This window comes from Humulus lupulus, chromosome 3 (genome assembly GCF_963169125.1).
Source record: "Humulus lupulus chromosome 3, drHumLupu1.1, whole genome shotgun sequence".
Lineage (NCBI taxonomy): Eukaryota > Viridiplantae > Streptophyta > Magnoliopsida > Rosales > Cannabaceae > Humulus > Humulus lupulus.
This window is the reverse complement of record NC_084795.1, coordinates 122,479,055-122,500,612: the sequence shown is the minus strand read 5'-3', so window position 1 is coordinate 122,500,612 and position 21,558 is coordinate 122,479,055. Positions and strand designations below refer to the sequence as shown.

General features: G+C 34.1%; 1 protein-coding gene across 4 annotated transcripts; it reads left to right on the top strand.

Annotated features, from left to right (window-relative positions):
• The first annotated feature begins 8,250 nt into the window (after nucleotides 1–8,250).
• Nucleotides 8,251–20,612, top strand: LOC133821333 (polyadenylate-binding protein 2-like). Of its 4 annotated transcripts, none has more exons than XR_009887487.1 (8): nucleotides 8,251–8,604; nucleotides 8,983–9,234; nucleotides 11,412–11,530; nucleotides 12,652–12,810; nucleotides 12,906–13,022; nucleotides 13,200–13,334; nucleotides 20,154–20,364; nucleotides 20,465–20,612. XR_009887487.1 is itself a non-coding variant. In XM_062253693.1 (3 exons), exons 1-3 carry the CDS (start codon nucleotides 8,985–8,987, stop codon nucleotides 12,850–12,852), a joined length of 570 nt encoding a protein of 189 aa, XP_062109677.1. In that variant the 5' UTR covers nucleotides 8,914–8,984; the 3' UTR covers nucleotides 12,853–12,898. The 4 variants fall into 4 exon arrangements, 1 of the variants encoding a protein (XP_062109677.1); XR_009887486.1 differs by lacking the exon at nucleotides 8,251–8,604 and having other exon boundaries at nucleotides 8,914–9,234; nucleotides 20,154–20,219; nucleotides 20,315–20,364; XR_009887485.1 differs by lacking the exon at nucleotides 8,251–8,604 and having other exon boundaries at nucleotides 8,914–9,234.
• The last annotated feature ends 946 nt before the right edge of the window (nucleotides 20,613–21,558 follow it).

Here is a 21,558-nt window from a genome sequence, read left to right as displayed (position 1 = left end):
GACGCAGGATATGCGGTCAGCATTATTGAGGTTCATGTGGGCTAGGATCGGCTCCACATTCCTTAGCCATTCTTCTGCTTCAAAGGGGTCCGTAGTCCCTTCGAAGTTCGGAGCGTGCTGCTTGCGGAACCTTTCGTACACTGGCTCCATATGCTGTACAGGATAAGGAGCGTAGTTCGTCATAGGCCATCCCCCATACGGACCAACTTGTTGGGGTGCTGGGGCCATTGGCTGTGGCTGCGGCTGCGGCTGTGGCGGAGGCTGAGGCTGAGATTGAGCCTGTTGGCGTTGTTGCTGCAGAAGTTCCTCGACTTGCTGTCGTAGTCTGGCAATCTCTGCAGTGTTGTCAGCTGGCTGCGCCGGCGCGTTGCGGCGAGCAGTAGCACGCACTCCCCTTCGGCGAACGGTAGGGACCGCATTGGTCGCTGGAACATCGTTGGAAGCGTTCCCGTTGGTGCGAGCAGATCTTCGGAGAGACATCGTAGCAGAGTTCTAACAGTTAAAAGAAACATGTTAGAACTTTTTCCTAATAGGCTCTAAGGCAAAAACTTATTCTAAAACAAACATTTCTCGGACCTATTTATTATGACTTTTTATGAAAAATTATATAGGTCTTTATTTATTATTAGAGTGGGTTTCTATACTTAGAAAAACAAGTCATCTTTATTTTCTAAGTGTGTTTCTAATCATCCTATATGACTTAATTCTCAGGCTCGAAACTTATCTTTGTTCCAAAGTTAACCATATTGAGGGAGGGCTGGGATCAGTAAAATCGTTCCCACTACTAAGGCCCCCTAACTCTCAACAAGGAAACCAGGTTCATTGATTCGTATCCACCCTCACCGAACTCAGTCATTATTCATTTTATTTAGTATTTATTATGATTGTGAAAAAAAATTCAAACTCACACATGATATTCAAATAGCATGTTTATTCATTTGGAAAAAATAATTTCACTTATTACAATCAAAATAAAACAAACATTTGAAAACTTCTAATCTAAAAATCGGGATCTTCTACATCCGATCCGTCATCTAACATATCATCATCTATTGCCTCATAGTCATCATTATCATGAGCATCAAAATGCCCTCTAGGAAGGTTTGTGAGAATCCTATTCTTTTGCTCATTGGTGAATTGAAATTCAAATTTTGCGGTGAACCTAACTAAGAGGAAATAGTATCTCATTGCTAATGGTGATTCATCCTCATCATTCATTTCTTCCCATATTTCTTCTAAGGCTGCTATTACAGGATGGAAATCTTTAAACAACCTAATCACTAATACATATTGTTCCGTTGATCTTAGCATTATTTGTTTATCCTCTTGAAGGCCACCTATTGCTTGGTGAAACAAAAGCAACCTTCGAGTAATCCTTTCTAAGGCTCCTACGGTGTTTCTTGGCTCCCTTATTCTTTTTAAGGCCTTAATGGCTCGGATATCTTGGTAGGTTAAAGCTCCATTCATTTTTTTAACTGAAACATAAACACTAAAGTTAGCTATATACATAAGTAAAGTAACTTGTAACTTGTAACTTAAACACTTACTTGGCGGTCCGATTCGGAGCTTTGAGCATGTGTATCGAGGAGAACTTCATGCGAAAGAACCGTTTGCTCTGATACCAACTGTAATGACCCAATAATCTAGACTAATTGGACCATTATCGAAACTATACATAAAACTTACATTTTTACGAAAATACCATAATTTATTGAGTAACTTGAAAATAAGAGTTATTTACAAAGAAACAGAATACTAAGAAGGATTATGGGATCCCATTGTTTTTAAAACAAAACATGATTTAAAATAAAAGACATTACATAATAATGCGGAAAATACACATAAAAACCATAAAAACATAAAAGGAGACTATATCCTCGAATCGAATAACGCTCGGCCCCTTGACTCCATTCATCATCGATACACATTCTCCAAGCGTCACGAATCTTTCCGCCTCTAAACTTATTTTCCTGCACATAAACAGAGAGTGAGCCTAATGCCCAGTAAGGAAAATCTAACACAAAGTCACATACATAATTTCATAAGAAAACATAAAGACTTAACATAATACATATAACATACACTTATTATAATGGCCATTATTACTTGGGGTCCCATAGACTAAACAAGCATATGCCCATGGGGTTAATGGGGTCCTACTAGCTAAGTAGGTCATATGCCCATAACCCATTTGGGGTCTTGTTAGTCATATGGGTCATATGCCCAAGCCTACAAACATACACATATACATATCATAACACTTTTAATAACATAAACATATATATAACATAAGCACATAACATATTAATTCTAGCCTATTTTCCTTACCAAAGTTACCGAGATTATGGACTGAGTTGGGATTGTTGGAACACTCCTAAAACCATAAGAAAGAGTAAGTCTAAAGAAAGGAGATGAAATGAAAGAGATGGAAAGACTAAACCATAGAAAACATACTTACCGACTTATATGCTTAAAAGCTTGGATTCCCTAACCAAAATAAGAATAAGGTTAGGGGACTGAGTAGAAGGTTTTGAGAAAGGAAATAACATAAAAATACAGAAAAGAACTAGAGTTTTGGGTTTACCTCAAAGATTGCAAGATCAATCTAACATCCACTGAAATACTATAGCACTCACTTACTTCCCAAAGTGTTTGATAAGCTTATGATGTTTAAGCTTATAGTTTTTCCCCAAACCAAGTGTTTACACTCTCACACTCACTTAACACTAGCAGCCTCTGAACTTAGAGCAAATGGTGAATAATCGCTGGGTACTAGGTCCTATTTATAGAGTTTGGGAATGAAAATATCTTGATTTTACTTGAATAAAAATAATGGCTTTTTAGGTGAAAATCATTTGAATAATCGTTCAGCAGAGGCTGAAGACTCGTTCAGAAGATGCTGGACTGTTGAAGGAGTTTGAATGGCTGAAGGGAAAAGAATTCAAATGTATTTGAATTCATGCTGGTGGAGGCGATATATCGCCCCCTATAGGCGATATATCGCCTGGACCTTTGTTCCCGAGGCGACCGTGCATCGATTCGTGTTTTCCGTATCTACGTGCTGCGACATATCGCCCCCTATAGCTGCGATATATCGGCATACACAGAATATTTAAACACAAATTTACACATTTTTAGCTAAGTTTGAATGGATTAAACAGCCTTGACTAAGCCCTCAACGTGCTCAAAGCTGCTGACTGACCCTATACATTAAAACTTTTACCCTTATTTAATTTAATCCTCAAAAATACTTAATCCTTAATTACCATTCAAAACATGTGCTTAAAATCCTATTGGTTGATGTCTAAACTTATAATATAATAATATAATCCTTAATATCAGTCACATTAATCAAACCTTAGGTTATACTTAATATTCTTAAACTATAGGTTAAACTTAGAAAATCTATAAGTACTACTATGAGTGTCCAAATAACTCCCGGTCTGAACCAAAAATCCAAAGTAACAATGATAACACTAAACATACTATAATACTACTAAACAATTAGCTAAGTAAAGTTCTTGGACTCTACATGATTGCTCTAGGTATGTTTTTGTTTATTTTCTTAAGAGTAAAAGCGGGGCATTTAATGCATTTAAAATCTATAAAGTTGAAAGAAAGAATAGGACTTATCTTGAGATGATTAACTCTAAGCTTTTTCATGCTTAATTGTCCTATAATTTGTGGGGTGAAGCTTCGCTTGCTGCGTTTCATATATTGAATCGAATTCCTATGAAAAAGATCAATGTGTCTCCATATGAGTTATGGAGAGGAAAGAAGCCTAACCTAGGCTATCTTAAAGTGTGGGGGTGCCTTACTTATTAAAAGGGCACGGAGCCTAAAAGGACTAAGTTGGGTCCAAGGGTCATTAAGTGTTCATTTGTTGGCTATGTTTCAAATAGCAAGGCCTATAGGCTATTAGACTTGGAGTCTAATGTGATAATTGAACCAAGAGAAGTGGAGTTATTTGAGAATATGTTATATTGTGATATCAACTCTAAAAAACCCACAAGTGTTGGAGTATCTCGCGAAGACAAAGATCCAAAGGTTGATATGCAACCTATATTGCCTCAGAGAAGCCAAAAGCTTAAAGATTTGGGAGAAAATGAGAAATGTTCTCAAGTAGAGATACTCTATGGTAAACTTGAAGAAGTCACATGGAAAACTTCTATAATTCTTCAAGTTGAGTATGATCCCAAAACCTACCAAGAAGCAATGTCTTCGAGAGACTCTGATTTTCGGAAGGAGGAAATAAATAATTATATGAATTCAATTATGTCAAACCACACATGAGAATTGGTAAACCTTCCACAAGGTTCGAAACCAATTTGGTTCAAGTGGATATTTTGGAGGAAATACCAAAATGATGGCACATACAAACCTTCAAAGCTAGATGAGTGGCTAAAGGGAAAAGGTAGGAATCGATTATTTTGACACATATGAACCGGTTGCTAGAACAACCACAATAAGAGTTTTATTTTCCTTCTCATCAATATATAGCATTTATGCTCATTAAATGGATGTCAAAATGACATTTCTAAATGGAGATCTCAATGAGGAGATCTATATGGAACAACCGGAGGGTTTTGTTCTAAGGGGAAATGAACATAATGTTTGTAGGTTTGTTAAATCACTGTATGGATTAACACAAGCACTGAAACAATGGCATGAGAAGTTTGGTAAAGCCATAGTTTCAGATGGGTTTAGACACAATAATGCATACAAGTGCTTATCCTCAAAGACTTGTCATGGCTATTTCATCTTGGTGTGCTTATATATCAATGATTTTCTATTTTGAGTAATTAAATGAGATACATAATGGAAACGAAGAGGTTTCTATCTTCCGCTTTCTAGATGAAGGACCTTGGAGAGGTCGATACCTTTTTGGTATAAAAGTAAGAAGAAATAGTGGGGGTTATGCCTTAAGCAAGCTCAGTTTGTTGAGAAAGTGCTTGACAAGTTTATGTTATATTATTTTATAATATAATGTAATATTATATTATTTTATAATATAATGTTTTAGATTAAATAAATGTGACATAGAGTGTCACATATTGTAACATATAATAGAGAGTTACATTATTTGGATATATGTGAAATATCCAAACATGTAACATATTTGGTGTTACAAATTCATCACAAATTTGTAACTCCTAAATATCACCCATTATTGTGTAGATTTGTTGTTACACAATATTGAGATGAATTTCTTAAAGCCATATGAGAAATGGCTGATAGAGATGTGATTTTAACTCCCATATTGTGTATGGAAGTTAAAAAATCAAGTGGGAAAAAATTGGAACGTTTTGAAAAAACTGAAAAAATGTGTTGCTGAAATTGACTGAGGGCCGCGGCTCCTGGAACAAGCGCCGCGGCCCTAATGGCTGACAGCTTCATATAATTTCGGTTTTTATCCAATTTTGAACGATTCCAACAGCCAAGTAACTCCCAAGTCTCTATTTTAATTCCATAAAACACCCAATTAATCATTGGTAACAGCCATGGGGTTGGTGGAATTTGAAATTCAAAAGGTGTCTCTAAACTCTATAAATAGGAGCCTAATGCTCACTTGTAAGACACACCATTTTTCTATCCACTAGAGCACTTGGCTAGAAACACCTTGAGGTTTGATTATTCCAGAAAGCATTTCCAAAATCTGAGAGAGATCCCTTAGTGCTTGAGTTAGGGGGAAATAAGCTTTTGGACAAAGGTTTTAAACCTTGTTCAAGTTGGTGATCCCCAATCCTCTTCACTTAGGTTGTGTAAGTGAGAGTTTGTTTGTGGTTTATGTTCTTCCTTTTATTCTATTGTTCTTCTTCTTATTCCCTTGTTTTATTTACTTGTATATTTTGTTTAAGAGTTGTAATCTTTTCATTTGGTCCAAACACTTTATTTTATTTGTAACTTTTGTTTTGAGTTGTATTTTACTATTCTCTTCTTCTTCATTTCCTTTGTTTTATTTGTATTTTCAGTTATAGAGTTGTAACACTTTATTTAATCAATCTTGTCCATTGTAATATTTTGCATAGAGTTGTAACATTATCTTACCATTTCCATTGAGGCAATATTATTTTTCCTAACAGTTTAGTCATGTAACGACCCAAAATGCTAATAGGGTTTAGAGCCTTGATTAGCGTGCCATAAGGGTATAATTGGATCTGTAAGAGAGTATGTGATTTAAATGTGTACATGTGTGGCATGCATGACTTATATGATGATGTGATTATACTATATGCATGTTTATGAGCATTAGATATGCATGTGGGCCCTTTAATGTTTATAAAGGCATATTTGTAAATGTGATTATATGTGATAAATGGTTGAGACCACATTATTATGTGGATATATTTACAGTACACGACTCGAGGCGATCCTAGTGAGCAAATTAGCAAAATAGTCATAGTGGGGTTTAATACCCAGCTCGAGGGAGCCTAGGGGTATCTTGGGAATTTAGAGAATATTTTGGGATTTGTTGAATAATGAATAAGTATTTAATAATTATTTGGACAAGTCGGGATTAATTGAGAATCGGTAGGATGACTTGAGGTACTAGCGGGAATCGGGAAAATGACCATTTTACCCTTGTAAACTATTATAGGGCTGAGTACGTTCAAGGGGTAAATTAGTCATTTTGGAGCTAAGAGATAAACTCAGTGGGAAGTGTAGACTTAGCCAAAAACCACCAAAGTCTACTCAGTTCTCAGCTCTCTCTCTCTCTCTCTCCCTCTCACAAAAACGTTCACCCTTTCCCTCTCTAGAACTCAAGGGGAAATTCTGAAACTTGAAGGAGAAAAGGCTAGGGATTCAAGTTGGGAGAAGCTGGGGAATTAAAGCTAGGACTAGCCAAGGAAAATTTTGAGGATCAAGCTACAATTGAGGTGAGAAATCTTGTTCTGTTCTGCTGGAATTCTAGGTTGTTAGGCTGAATTGTCTAGATTTTGAGTTTGGTTTGTAGCTGAGTTGAGATGATAGGTTCAGTAGAAATTTTGGTGTTTAAATGTTTAAGATATGTAAGTAAGAGACCTGGCTCATTTCTAGGCTTGGTGAGGTCTTGGGTGTATAATTGTGGTTGAACTTTGAGGTTATAGCTTGGGAAAAACCCTTGGAAGAGAAGGATTTTCTGGGTTTGGGGGCTTGGGTCGTGGCCCTGTTCTTCAGGCACTGCAACCCACGTACTTAAAGAGGTTGGGATGCCTCTTATTCGCTAGGCGCGTTGCGACCCAAGGGGGTGCAAGTCGCAGCCCATGTCCTCCAGCAGGGAGGGCTGGGCCTATGTCTATGGGGTAGGCCGCGACCCTAAATGTAAAATAAAGGGAGCTTAGGTTTTTAGGCTCAAGGAGGCATGAGATTTCAAACCTAAGTGCACGGAACAAATTCTACTACCCAATTTCATAGAATTCGAGGTCCCAAAGGCTAGTATTTATTTCTAAAACATTTAATTGGATTAGAATTTGATAAGTTATCCATGATTTCTTGTGACTAGGATTATCATTAAGGCTCGGGACTGAGGATCGTGCTCGGGACCGCTCTTTATTTATCGATCGGGATTCAAGGTAAGAAAACTGTACCCATGTGGTTGTGAACGGGACTAAGTTTCCCTGTAATTGAACGTATGTATTCTATGATTATATGGTTGTTATGCATTATATGAAAGTACAACCTAAGGGTGTCGGGGCTGATGATAAGCGTACTCAACGTAGCTCGACCTAAGCGAACCGGTATAAGCTAGATAAACAGAGGGCTCGACCTAAGGGCGCTGACACTTGAACAGTTGTATTACTAATTGAGATGTATGCTTGAAAATATAAGTTTACCGTTGTTTAGATTAAGGCTTGTACTCTGCTGAATAATTGAAGTAATTGGATTAAAGTTGATTGAATGCTACTGTTGTTATATGTGTTTGTTGTTTATGGTTTTCTTGCTGGGCCTTGGCTCACGGGTGCAGGTAAAGGAAAAGAGAAACTAGACCAACCATGACTTGGAAAGCTCTGGGGGAAGAGTGTACATCGTCAGTTGCGGGACCGCCAGCCGAGGGAAAGTTACAGGATTAGAGCTCTAAATTGTATTTTGTTGTTAGACTGCCACTACAAAAAAAACCACTTTTTACAACACATGGTTATAAGACTATTGAAAAAGTATTATAAAAGCTAGTTAAAAAATTGGGACATAAAATGCGCTATAGTGTAAAATTGGGGGGTAAGTGAATTTTTTAAGAGGGAAACTGAAAACATATCTTTATTTTTTTCTACTTCTCTCTCTCGTGTTCTCCTCTATCTCGCCCAAATCACTCTCCCTCTGATAGCTTCTCTCATCCTTATCACGCTCATTTTCTCTTACATTTAGATTGTAGTTAGTGTAGAGCGCAACAAACGTGGCAGTTGCAATGGTGAATCAGAGAAAGGCGTGGTCGATTTGACGAGTCAGGTACAACTGATGGAGAAGGAAGATGCGGAGAGGTCCGAGAGGGAGAGGAAGGAGTTCGAGGAGAGGGAGAAGGCCTGGCTCGAAGCCATGGAGATGAAAAGGAAGAAGATGGAAGAAGAAGAAGAAGAATATGAGGAACAACGAAAGAAGGCACTGGACGAAGAGTCTCAGAAACAGCAGGTACTCTCTTTTTCCTCTCTCTATCTACCTCTATCTATCTTCCCGTGCTGCCGCCCATACTGACAGCCACCGCCTCCCGCCATCGGCTTTTCCGACCATTTATCTCTTCTCATCCTTCCCTCTCCTCCACTATCCCTTACCCAGAAAATTAAAAAATTAACAAAGCAAAACAAAAGAGAGATTTTTTCGGTGTGTACTTTATTAAACAGTTTTGTGTGTGTTTTTATCTAGGGATTTATCTCGTATCTTTATCTTGAGTTCTTCCTAGGGTTTGATTCTGAATAATTTGAGGAGAGGGAAGAATTTTTTTTTTTAAAAGTTCTTAAAAAATATAGACACAAAAAAAAAGTAGAAGGTTGAGTTTTGTTTTGGATTTAGAGATGGCCCAAGTTCAGGTTCAGCCTCAGAATGCGGCTCCCGGAGCTAACGCTGATGCGGCCAATGGTGGGAACAACCAATTCGTGACCACGTCACTGTATTTTGGAGATCTTGACCAAAGTGTCACGAATCCACGGCTCTATGACCTGTTTAACCAGATGGGTCAGGTGGTTTCAGTTAGGGTTTGCAGGGACTTGACTAGCCGAAGATCACTTGGTTATGGATGTGTCAATTATAGCAACCCCCAAGATGGTTAGTCCTTATTTCTTTCTTATAGTTATTATTTTAGGTAAAACAAAAATTCTTTGAAGGGCATTTTTATGAAATTTTTAGCTGAGTTTAATCAAAAAAATTATTGTATAATGTTACTGTATTAATTGTTTGTTGTGAGAGAGCTGAATGATATTTTATGTTTATCGTATTTGTTATAGTGCTCCTTTGTCTATTTATAGCTTGGACCTGATATTTTATTTGCGCTATATCAATGAATTATGGACTCACTGATTAGAGAGAAAAGAGTTTTATTGATATTACGATGAGTAAATTATAAAGGTCATCTATTTATTTGTTTATTTTTTTGGGTACAGAAAAGGAGGGAAATTAAGGAGTGTAACTTGAAAATGGGTTTGGTCGCATAGCTTGCAATGGTGGTTCACATGAGGGTCCTTAATTATTCAGTGGTGTTAGTGGGATGGACAAGGGAATGTGGTGATGGAGCTTATGATAGGAATGCTTATGCTTATATAAGTGTTTAAAGGTTTTTATTTGGTTGTTGGGTGGAATTAATAGTGCTTGTGGCACTAAAATTTTCAATTACATAATATTGAATGATGTGCGTTTTCTTATGTAGTTGCATATTAAGGTTGTACCTCGTACTCTGTTCCGACTAGTGTTGTGTCTAGGAGAACTTACGTTCTACACATTTTTCTCTTTCATAAACAATAATTTAAAACAGAGAGATGGAAAGGTAGTCTAACTGTAGATTGGCATGCTATCAAGGAAACTAAGTTTGAATCATTCATCTAATGAACATTGTTTTTTTTTCCTTCCCCTTCTATGTATATATTTTTTGGCTACAAAAAGAGCACAGTGAAAATAAGATTCAAAAATAACTATTCCTATTTGGCATTGGCTGGCCTAAACTCTTAGTCTGTTTCCAAGTTGTTGGTAGCTATTTAGACAGCTTCCGTTCTGGCTGAGCCAGCTATGATTTTCATCTTTAATAAGCATTAGTATTATGAAATCTGCAAAAATGTTATCATATTAAGCCACAAAAAATTTGTTGTGAAATATGTTGATAAGAGCGAATCAATTAGACTGCTGCTATTGAAATAAACTTATCATGTCTTTTTCCACAATCTTTTGCAGTCCTTATTTGTTCTTACTGTTAGAGAATATATATTATTGCTCAATGGAATTATGGAAAAACCAAATACAACTCTATGCAAAAATACAATGGAAAAGATAATATTGATTAAATAAGTATTACAACTCAATTGCTCAAAATACCAGTAAATAAAAAGATGTAGAAGAAGAAGATTACAAACTCAATACTATAACAATACAAGTAAATAAGAAGAATAAAAGAATGAAAACATAAACTAACTCTCACACAATCAAAGTGTAGAGTAATGGGCATCACCAACTTGACCAAGGTTCAAGACCTTTGTCCAAAAGCTTATTTCCCCCTATTCTCTAAGCACTAAGGGATCTCTCTAGGAAATAGCTCTCTGGAATTATCAAGTCTTTTGGTGTATTTTTCAGCCAAGTGCTTTGTGGATGAAAAATAGTGTGTCATACAAGTGAGCATTAGGCTCCTATTTATAGAGTTTGAGATACCCCTTTGAATTTCAAATTCCACCAACCCCCATGGCTGTTACCAATGTTTAATTGGATGTTTTATGGAATTAAAATAGAGATTTGGGAGTTACTTGGCTGTTGGAAACGTTCAAAATTGGATAAAAATTGAAATTCAAAGAAGCTGTCAGCCACTAGGGCCGCGGCGCATGTTCCAGGCGCCGCGGCACTAAGTCAAGTTCAGTAACAAATTTTTTCAGTTTTTTCCAAAACGTTCCAATTTATTCCCACTTGATTTTGTAACTTCCATACACAATATGGGAGTTAAAATCACATCTCTATCAGCCATTTTATCATATGGCTTTATGAAATCCAATCTCAAATGTGTAACATATAATATACACATTATTGGGTAATATTTGAGAGTTACAAATTTGTAACTGATTTTGTAACTCCAAAATATGTCACATTTGGACACACACATGTGTCCAATTTTGTGACTCTCAATAATATGTTACAAGGTGTGACAAGTCACATTTGTGTGACAAATCACATTTTGTCACATTATTTAATCTAATATTATATTATATGAAATAATATAACACTTACAAATTAAGTTGAATTGATGACAGCTGCGAGGGCTTTGGAAATGCTGAACTTTTCTCTTTTAAATGGAAGACCAATTAGGGTTATGTACTCTCACCGTGATCCTAGCATTCACAAAAGTGGGGCTGGCAATATTTTTATTAAGGTATTTGTGTGTATTATCTAATTTTGTGTTTTGCTGAAACTTTAAAACATCATAGTTGTCTGATGTGCTTACTTTATATATTATTTTCTCTTGTTGGGACTAACTTTTCTTATTGTAAAATTGGTTATAGAAAACATTCCAACTATGGTTCATAATTGTCCAGTGTGTTTAAATTTGACATATTATGTTTGAACCCTTAACTGCATGAGTTTTTGGAGCAAATAATTATTTCTCCTTAACAATTGATAGTTTGTTGATGATAACTTCCAGAGGTTTGTGATTTTCTATAGAGTTTTATAAAAAAAATGCACCTAGCTTGAACTTTAATTTAAACATGTTAAAAAAAGATTATAATTTTAGTAGATGTTTTCCTTGATAAGATACTCATATTACTCTTACACTGGCAAACCACTCATAGTGGAGAAGATCAACAATAGAAAAAACTCAAAGGCTAAATGGGTTTTAGTGAGAAATGGAGGATACTCTCTTTTACGTAGCCTATAGTTAGACTTAAAAGTGGACAACATGTAGTTTTAAAATTTTAAGAGTGCAAGTAGCATTGTTGATTGGACTTTTATAGCCTTTATATACTCTTTACAGACTACAATGATACACATATCTGATTGGCTTTCAGGAATTTCAATGGCTTCAGTTTTATGATTATGTTGATATATTTAATGGTCAGAACTGTTAAATTAATGTACCAAGAAACTTTTGCTCATTTATGTTTTTCTATTCTTTGTATTTTGTATGCACAAACTTATGAATGCCTTGGTGTCTATATTCTTTTTTGTTTTTTATTATTTTTCATGGGTAGCTTTGCGCATATTGTTTGTGCCATGTTTTTATCACAAGTTATAATCTTATTATGATCACAAGTTAAGATTGTAAATTCTCTTATGTTTAAGATATTCACTTTGGCTAGTGATGACCAATATATGATTTTTTGTAATTTTTATTTGTACGAGTGCATTGAATTTTTTGTAATCCTTTGCTTGCAGATCCTTTTTGAGTGCTCAGTAAAGGTGGCAACAAAGGGTGAGGATATTATTGGCTTATACAGGGTTCATATAATATTTTCTTAGATTTAATTTTATTTACCTTTGAAAATCTTTGAGCAGGCACGATATAAGGTCCAGCCTGATCCTACTGTGGATGAAGTGAAGAAACTTTGTAATACATGTCACCGATATGCCAAGTTTAAGAGGGTCCTATTTCATTATAATGGCCATGGTGTGCCTAAGCCGACTTCTAGTGGTGAAATTTGGGTTTTCAATAAGGTCTTCTATTTCTTTGAAACTCTTTTATGTGGTTTAATTTAAGGTCAATCACTAGAGTCTTGCTTGGTTTCTCACCAATGTTATTAGTACTACAGAGTTATACACAGTATATCCCTTTGCCAATCAGTAACCTTGATTCCTGATTGAAGGCACCCTCTATATATGTTTTTGATTGCTCTGCGGCTGGTAATATTGTGAGTTCTTTTATTGAGGTAAAGCTTTAACTAAAAACCTATAATGAATTGATATTGATATATGTATTGATAATTAAGGTGCTACGTGACATGAATTCATTATCTATAATTTAGATATTTATATATAAATATATATATGTATATATAGTGACTTGATTTGATGGTTTGGCAGCTTCATGATTGGGTTGCTTCTAGCTCCTCTAGATCCACAAGGGATTGCATTCTACTTGGAGCTTGTGAAGCACATGAGACTCATCCACAAAGTGCTAAATTTTCTGCAGATGTGCTTACGTCTTGTCTCACAACACCTATTAAGATGGCTTTGAGATGGTGAGCTTCTTTCCTTGTTCGTCTGTTAGGATCACCTATCGCGTTTATGCATCTTTATTTGAGAACATGTAGTTTTCTGGTTTTGCCTTGTGGTGTTTATTCCATATTGGTTGCTTCCTAGTTATTTTTAGTTTGTCAACTGAAAGTCTTTTAGTTGTGCTGTTTGTTTAAAGCTGTTGGAAGTTAGAAATGGCAGTACATTCTAATTAGCATGATTAGTGATACTGTAGTGTATTGTGCGTGATTAGCATGCTATGAGACTGTATTATATTTTATGTACTTGTACAAATGTATGTATTTCAATGCTTAAGGCATACATTCATTATAATGTCGTATGTGGATTCTGCTTACATTATATAACCATATTTTGACTATGTCAATCCTTTAGGCTTTATTCGTGTTTGGATTTGTGCTTATCTCATTATCTGTTTTTATTTATTCTTTCAAATTTGTGATCAGTTTCTTATGGGTGCATTGTGTAACTATCATATTTTTCTTGGTTTTATTTTCTGATGGAATTTACAGTTGCATATACATTTTTGGGACCAAGGACTAGTTATTTCGTTAATCTTTGAAGATGCTTCATTTTCCATCTTTTATATTCGATGATAATGCATAATAAAGTTTACATGTTTAATAAACGTATGACAGTATACACACACACACATGCATCACATAGTTTTGACTAGTGGTCATCATTTTAAACAGTTTCTGCATTTATCCTTGTTCACTTCATGAAGACCTTAAAATAATAATATAAACAGATATGTATTTATCTTAGTTTTCCATTTTCTTCTTTTGAAGTTTTTAATGTATCATTTAAGAAAAGATTGTAAGTTTGTTGTTGTGGTGGCAAGAACTTTTACTCTGTTCTAGGATAGATTTAGCACCAAAACCAATATAAATGTCTCCTTCTATGTTGGTTTTTTGCTAGCATGAACTAAAGTCTATAAGATGCAGCATCGTGAATAGATATGATATGGTCTTATTGTGGCTACTTAACTTTTACCTAAATAAGTTTTTATATATATATATATATAAAAATCAATTATACATGTATATGTATAATATTTTTCCAATCAGGACATTTTTTTTCTATGAATATTAGGCTAACAAACAAGATCTATAGAAATACCTAGAGACTAGAATATTAAGCGCATGTATAACTATGACGATGTGTGATCTTTTGAAATGGTCAGAGGGACATATTATATAATGAAAATTTCTTACAGAATAAGCTAGAAGGATAGGTGGTCTTTTGAAATGGATAGTAGACATATTACTGGTTTACTTATGCATGGTATATTGTGTTACTCTTGTGGAGTGGTAGGAATTCTTCTCAGTTGGTCATATTAGCTGGCAAGTTGCATTTTCACTATAATATATATACTTAAATCCTAAGCTTATTTACTATCATTTGTAAAGAACGCCCTAGACTAATACTTACAAAATATTCGCATAACATAGCTTATAAAAGAATACCATCCATTATTAAAGTCTCAGGGGGACTTATTTAAAATCATGCAAGTTGGCGCCATAAGTTTAAAATAAAACATAGGTTTTTATGCAAAGTTCAAAGAAAACCAATTAAGTTAAATAACAGAGTCCCACTGATAATTTAGGAAAAAGTCCCTTAAAACAAAACATAATTTAAATGGCGTTCTACGTTGATCGTTTTATCGTCCATAGGATTGCCCCACGCCATACACCCCATGATGAAGAACTCCTCACGTCACCACGTGTGCCATAGAGAAATCCTATTTGCTACCTGGAAGGAAAGTAAGGGGGTGAGCTAAAAGCCCAGTAAGGAAGTACAAGCAAATAAGCAAGTAAGAAAACAACAAACAACCAAACACTAACGTTCATCTAAAACATCATGGTCTATCATAACATAATCGTAACATTTCATCATATCATAACATAAATGTGACATATCAACATATCATAACATAAATGTGACATATCATCATATCTTAACATAAAAGTGACATATCAACATATCATAACATAAATGTGACATATCATCATATCATAACATAAAAGTGACATATCATCATATCACAAACATACAGCATACATGATGAGCATGGAATGCTAGTTGTCCATGTCACCCTATGAGGTAAACAGGAGATCACTGGTCCTTGAATAACCTCGGCGCGTCTGCCCTAGGAGTCACGTCTCAATGTCCTTAGTAACTCGGTCGATGTATCTGACATCGAAATCTGTTTGATGTATCTAACATCGTATTCTGTTTGATGTATCTAACATCCATACACATATCACATTCAATCATATCATCACATTAAGGCATTCATAATTTCATAACAGTTCATTCATATAACAGCCTTACCATTCATAGCATAAAATCATAAAATCTATCTAACTTCCTTACCTCAGGTCCAAGCTAAGAATTTCACAATCTTTTCAACGAGCCTATATCATAATCAAAATAACGTTTCTTAGGTTCATAAAATTACTATTTTGCCCTTCCATACAACTCATGTGTGCATGGGCCATGCACTCATGAATACAGTTACACTAAAACATGCAATTATCGCCAAAAGAATAATGCCCGTTCTACCCATTTTACTAACATGATTGCTTTATAAAAATTACATAGTTGAATAATAATCATGATTTTGGACGTAAAAGTTGATTTGCATGTAACATGCATACGTGGGAACGTTGCGTAATAAAGACGTTTTCAAAAACGATAACTCTACATTTCTTGCTTCTATTGTTTGAAAATCAATGGCCATATTACATGCTTTATTTTTCTTAAAATTTCTAAGTTGATTAAATTTCTCAAAAACTTTATTTTATTTTATAAATTTATTTTATTTTAGCTCAAAATAAAATATGTGACATTTTCATTAAATAAATATTAATTTACCAAGAATTAACCAACAAGCTTGGATTTAATTAAAATACCTATTTTAACATGTTTCTTTAGAAAAATATATTTTATTATTGTGTTACAAAAATGATGTGAAAAATATATTTTAAGTGTGGAAAAATACATTTTGATTTAATTTATTTAAGACTTAGTTTTTAAGTAGTAAAAACGCATATGTGACAATTTAATAACAATTGTTAACCTTTTTAAAACAAACTTTCAGCCACTATTTATTTTATTCAAAAATCACAAATAAATAGAGTTTAAATATTTTTCTCAATCAAAATAAAGAAAAATCATTATTTATCAAAATATGCATTCATACCATTAAAATATCATTTTTCAATATTACCATAACTTAGGAAAAATAATTTATTCCAAAAATTAATCAAATTCATTTTTAGTGAAACTTACTTCACATTTTATTACAAAATTCCAGCAACCATTTTTTTATCATTAAAATCACCATATTCAATTTTATAAACTCATTTTTTCTCAAAATTCAATAAAAATTCTGTAGGAAGTTAATTGAGTAAAATATCATAACATGAGACTTAAAATCCTCTTTTAATTTCATAAAAATTAACATATTCATCAAGAACATTATTTATGCATGCAACTCATCTTTTTATCAACTTTTACCCAATTATTTGAAAAAAACAGCAAGCTTAATTCTTTGTAAAACTCAACTTTTGTCTCAAAAATTACATAAAATCATTCATGCCTATAATCTCATTATGCTCTTATAATATGCATGATTCTACTAACATAATCACATGAATCCTTTTAAAATCATTTGTTGCAATTCCATGAAAACCAACAAAACATTAACAATCAAAATAGCATATAGTAAATTTATAAGCACCATATTCACATATGCCTTATATTAACCTAGCATATTTCTATCATTATTTTCATGCATCTTATAATTTAATCATTCAAAATATAATATGCATCTAACAAGATTTCATGATCAAAATATCAAGATTACCACTTTTTCTCTTACCCATATATCATAGATCCTAAAACATGGATCAAACATATTGTAAATCACACAACATATCAACAACACCCTTGGGTGCACCTAGGCCGAAATCACCATACAAGTATTCATAGATTATTACAATTTTTTATGCATAGCAAAATCAACATCACAACCCTTAAACACAAATCATACTCTCACAAAATCCAAATCCTATACATCAATCCTACTAAAATCAACCATTAGCACCATTAGCAAAAACCTCATATACAACCCACCAAAAACAATATAAGGCTAAGGAAAAGACCATTACCTCTCTTGATTGTAAAAATCAAGAACACAAAAGATCAATACCCCAAACTCCACACCCTTGTTCAAGCCTAGGGTTTTTATGGGAAAACCACCATGAGGAGAAAGAAGAATCCAAACACACACAAAACATAACACAAATCAATATCATCTTAAGGAAATATTCCATTCCCACTAGGTCACACGCCCACTTCACATTTCCCCTTTCTTTTCTTTGTTTTTTTTTATAAATACATTAACCTAAATAAAATCTAAAATAAGGAAACATAAAATGTGTAGAAAATCTACACATGTGCACCATGCTACCATGCACTAGCACACACTAAATCACTAGGGTGCATTACTCTCTATCATGCACCTTAGTGCATTCCACCATAGCTCACATAATTACCTCATTTGTCACATTTAAATAAAATGTAACACTAATAGTAAAATAACATGTTACACAATTATTCACTTATTAAATTAATTAACCAAAACATTTCTAACAATTAAATAAAATAACAAACAATCAAATAAAACAAATAAACAATTAAATAAAATAACAACACTTAAATAAAACAATTCATCACACTTAACATTTAAATCAAATAAAGCACAAAATTTAAATAATCTAAAAAAAAAAATTTGGTGCACTACATCATTGCTATTATTGTTGTTGTAGCTCTTGATCTGTAAAATTAAATTGAAGGTTTTAACCGAACACTCGGGGAAAAGTATGAGTTGCTACTTTTGTTTCCCTCTAATTCATTTTGAGAGCATGTCAACACTTGATAATAAGATAACAACACGTTAACTTAGATTATACTCCAGTAATAGTGTGTTTTTTTTCAACTATAATAATATTAATAATTGAGTTATTATTATTATTATTATTATTATTATTATTATTATTATTTAACAATTGAAATTGCAGACAACCTGGCTGGGTTTGAATATGCAGGGATTTGACTATATTGTAAAGAAATATTGATGAATCTCACAGCCAAGTAAAGAAATTTGTATGGATTCTCAGTTTTCATGTCCACCACGACATCATTTTCTCTACTCTTTTAACAGTTAACTGAAATATATTCAATAGGACCCTATTAATAATCACTATTCTCTGCTATGATTATTTGTGTGTGTGGTGCACAATGTTTTAGTACTGTTGTAAAAGCAGCCAAGAACAAATGACACTGCATCTGTTTTTGTTTCGTTTTGGCAAAGTTTGCTTAATCACTCTAAATGCATAATGAGTTTCTTAATGTTTGACAATCCAGCCCTTAAAAGAAAGCTATCAAGTCCTGAAGTTCTATAAATAGTAGCAATTAGTTCCTTATTATTTATTTTTTCACAAATTTCATAATTTATTAAGAAAAAAATTATTTAATCCTAAACTTTAGAGATCATAAAAGACAAGGTTAATGGCTGCATATATAAGAATATATAATCATCTTTATTATATTAGTTAATTAAGTCTCCTTGAAATGTTATTGGAATGAAAATAAGAAAATTCACTTGTACCATTTTCAATTACTTTGCAAAGTTGTCTGATAACAATGTTAGCTTTTGACTGGGTAAATTTTTTGACAATTATTAAGATGTGAACTTAATTTCTAATTATGATTCAATGGATGAATATGATGGCCAGCATATAAATAATTGGTCTGAACTATCAATCGATTTATTTCGAAAGATAATAATCAATATCTCAGTATATTCTATATAAATTGGTGCTAGAGTTATTTGATGAATAATCAATACCTCAGTAAAGTATTGTGATGCTTTTTGGGTGAAGATGTTAATAATACTTTATTTATTTAAAGTATTTTTTAAAAAATACATATGTATATATATTACGTACGTTGGTTTCAATTAATGCATGTAAATAATAGAAGTACTAAAGGTCCCTCTTGTAATATATATATATATGGCAGTCCACATTCTACTTCTACTTCATCAACAGTTACTAGTGCTACACTAGTGTAACATCCTTGTAGTTTGACTCATTACAAATCGATGGAGTTATGTCTGTTGTATAAAAAGAAGATATGACCACCTGATCTTTTTAGTGAAGTGATTTCTGCTTACATTCTTTGTGCCTATAAACAGATTACCCTAGTTTCCAGAGGTTGCTGGGTTTGTATTAACAGATGATTTGAACATTTGAGCTGTAAGTCCGTGTGTAGATGTTTTCTGATGTGTTAATTTCAATGTTTAGCATTAACCGCTATCTTTAGTTCTATAACAAGACCTGCACTTAGCTGTAATATCTGGGTCTTTGTCTATCAGTTTATATGTATGGATTATAGATTTGATCTGACCAACTAGCTTATTAGTTCTTTTATTTTTTGAGAATTTTGTTATTCTGCTGATTTTAATGGAGGCTGAAATTTCAGTTCTAATAGTACTGCCAGATTTTTCTTTCATCTCTTGATGTTGCCGATCTTGCTTCTTCCTTTTGAGACTTGTAAATGCACTATTTGGTGGTTTTTAATGCAATTTTTCTTGTGTTATTTGACTTTCTTTCTGTTCCCAAAATCGTATTTGTGTTAAATTTCTCTATTCGTCATATTTCTCTAGACTGACGCAACTATTTCTATTCTACTTATTTCCATTGTCCTTATCTTCTTTACATTGATTTAAATAGTGTCAATTACTCAATATCAGTTACTGCCCACCAACAGAGGAAGACATTCCAGAAGGGAAAAGTTTGGTAAAATTTTGAGATTTCCTTACCCTTCAATGGATACTAAGGTGAAATTTTTAATGTTTCATTGTCTTAATTACTAATACTATTTCAAGTTGTAGTGGCATATAATCCTCTTGGTTGGCCCCGTACCGACATTGTTAAAATACTGGTAAGTATATGTTTGCTCAGTTCACATTATCATATATTAGTATATTTGATTGAATAGAATACTCTCTCCAATGTGGTCTGAGAATCACAATTTCCACCAGGTTAATGATGTCAATCTCGTTGTTAAAGATTCTTCAGGCAATACAATGAAGGCACAGTATGTAAGTTTAGACAATGTTACAAAGAACTTGAGAAAGTTCTATGCACAAGCTTACTTGGGACAATCACCAAAACAAGCTCCAAAGTATTGGCTTCTGTTGACTGTGTTTTTAGCCAACGACGTGAGAACGTCAAAAACGACAAACCTTCAAGAGAAATAAAACGACACAGATGGTTTTTGAACAGAAAGTAAATAACACAGCAATTTTTATAGTGGTTCAGCCCCAATATATTGGTAATAGCCTAATCCACTTAGAGTTGTGATTTATAGATCTGTACTCAAGATCAGATGAACTGTGCCAACTGAGTTTCTTCAGTACAGATTGCAAAAATACAAGGATTCTTTCAGATACACGCACTTTCTCTCTCTAGAATTCTCAGACCCAAATTTTCTCTCTCTAGAATACTTAGACCCAAATTTTCTCTCTCTAGAAAGAAGAAGCAGAAGAAGCCCTCTCTAATCCCATAAGTCCTCTATTTATAGGCTTAGGGTCATACATCTGATATCCCCTAGAATTGGGATATTTTATTATATTTATTACATTTAAATTACAAAATATTCAAAATGTAACAAACCCCCCATTTGTGGGAAGAATGAGAGATTCCCGCATATCTTGTTGAAGTTGTTTCTGGGAATCTTGACTTAGTCCTCCTCTAGCTAGTTGATCCACCTCCTACTGGCCACTCATGCAAGTGCTGTTCGGACATGTGCATGGTGGTAGGACATGCACTCCTCTCCTCTAACATGGCACTCTCCTCTAACATGGCACTCTCCTCTAGCATGCCATATCTCTCCTCTAACATGGCACTCTTTTATTTGGGCAACCATGCACTTGTTGGACATATGTATAAAGACCAAATTCTTGGGCTCTCCTCGGACCACATCCTTGGGGTCTCCTAGGACCACTCTCTTGGGGTCTCCTAGGACCACTCTCTTGGGTTCTCCTCGGACCAAAGTCCCTTGGGCTCTCCTCGGACCACATCCTTGGGATCTCCTAGGATGCACTCTCCTTAGTTCTCCTAGGATGCACTCTCC

Coding starts and splice junctions, on each gene's coding strand:
- LOC133821333 (XM_062253693.1), top strand. CDS start 8,985: ATGGCCCAAGTTCAGGTTCAGCCTCAGAATGCGGCTCCCGGAGCTAAC. Junction 9,235..11,411: donor TTATAGCAACCCCCAAGATG/GTTAGTCCTTAT, acceptor AATTGATGACAG/CTGCGAGGGCTTTGGAAATG. Junction 11,531..12,651: donor CTGGCAATATTTTTATTAAG/GTATTTGTGTGT, acceptor ATCTTTGAGCAG/GCACGATATAAGGTCCAGCC.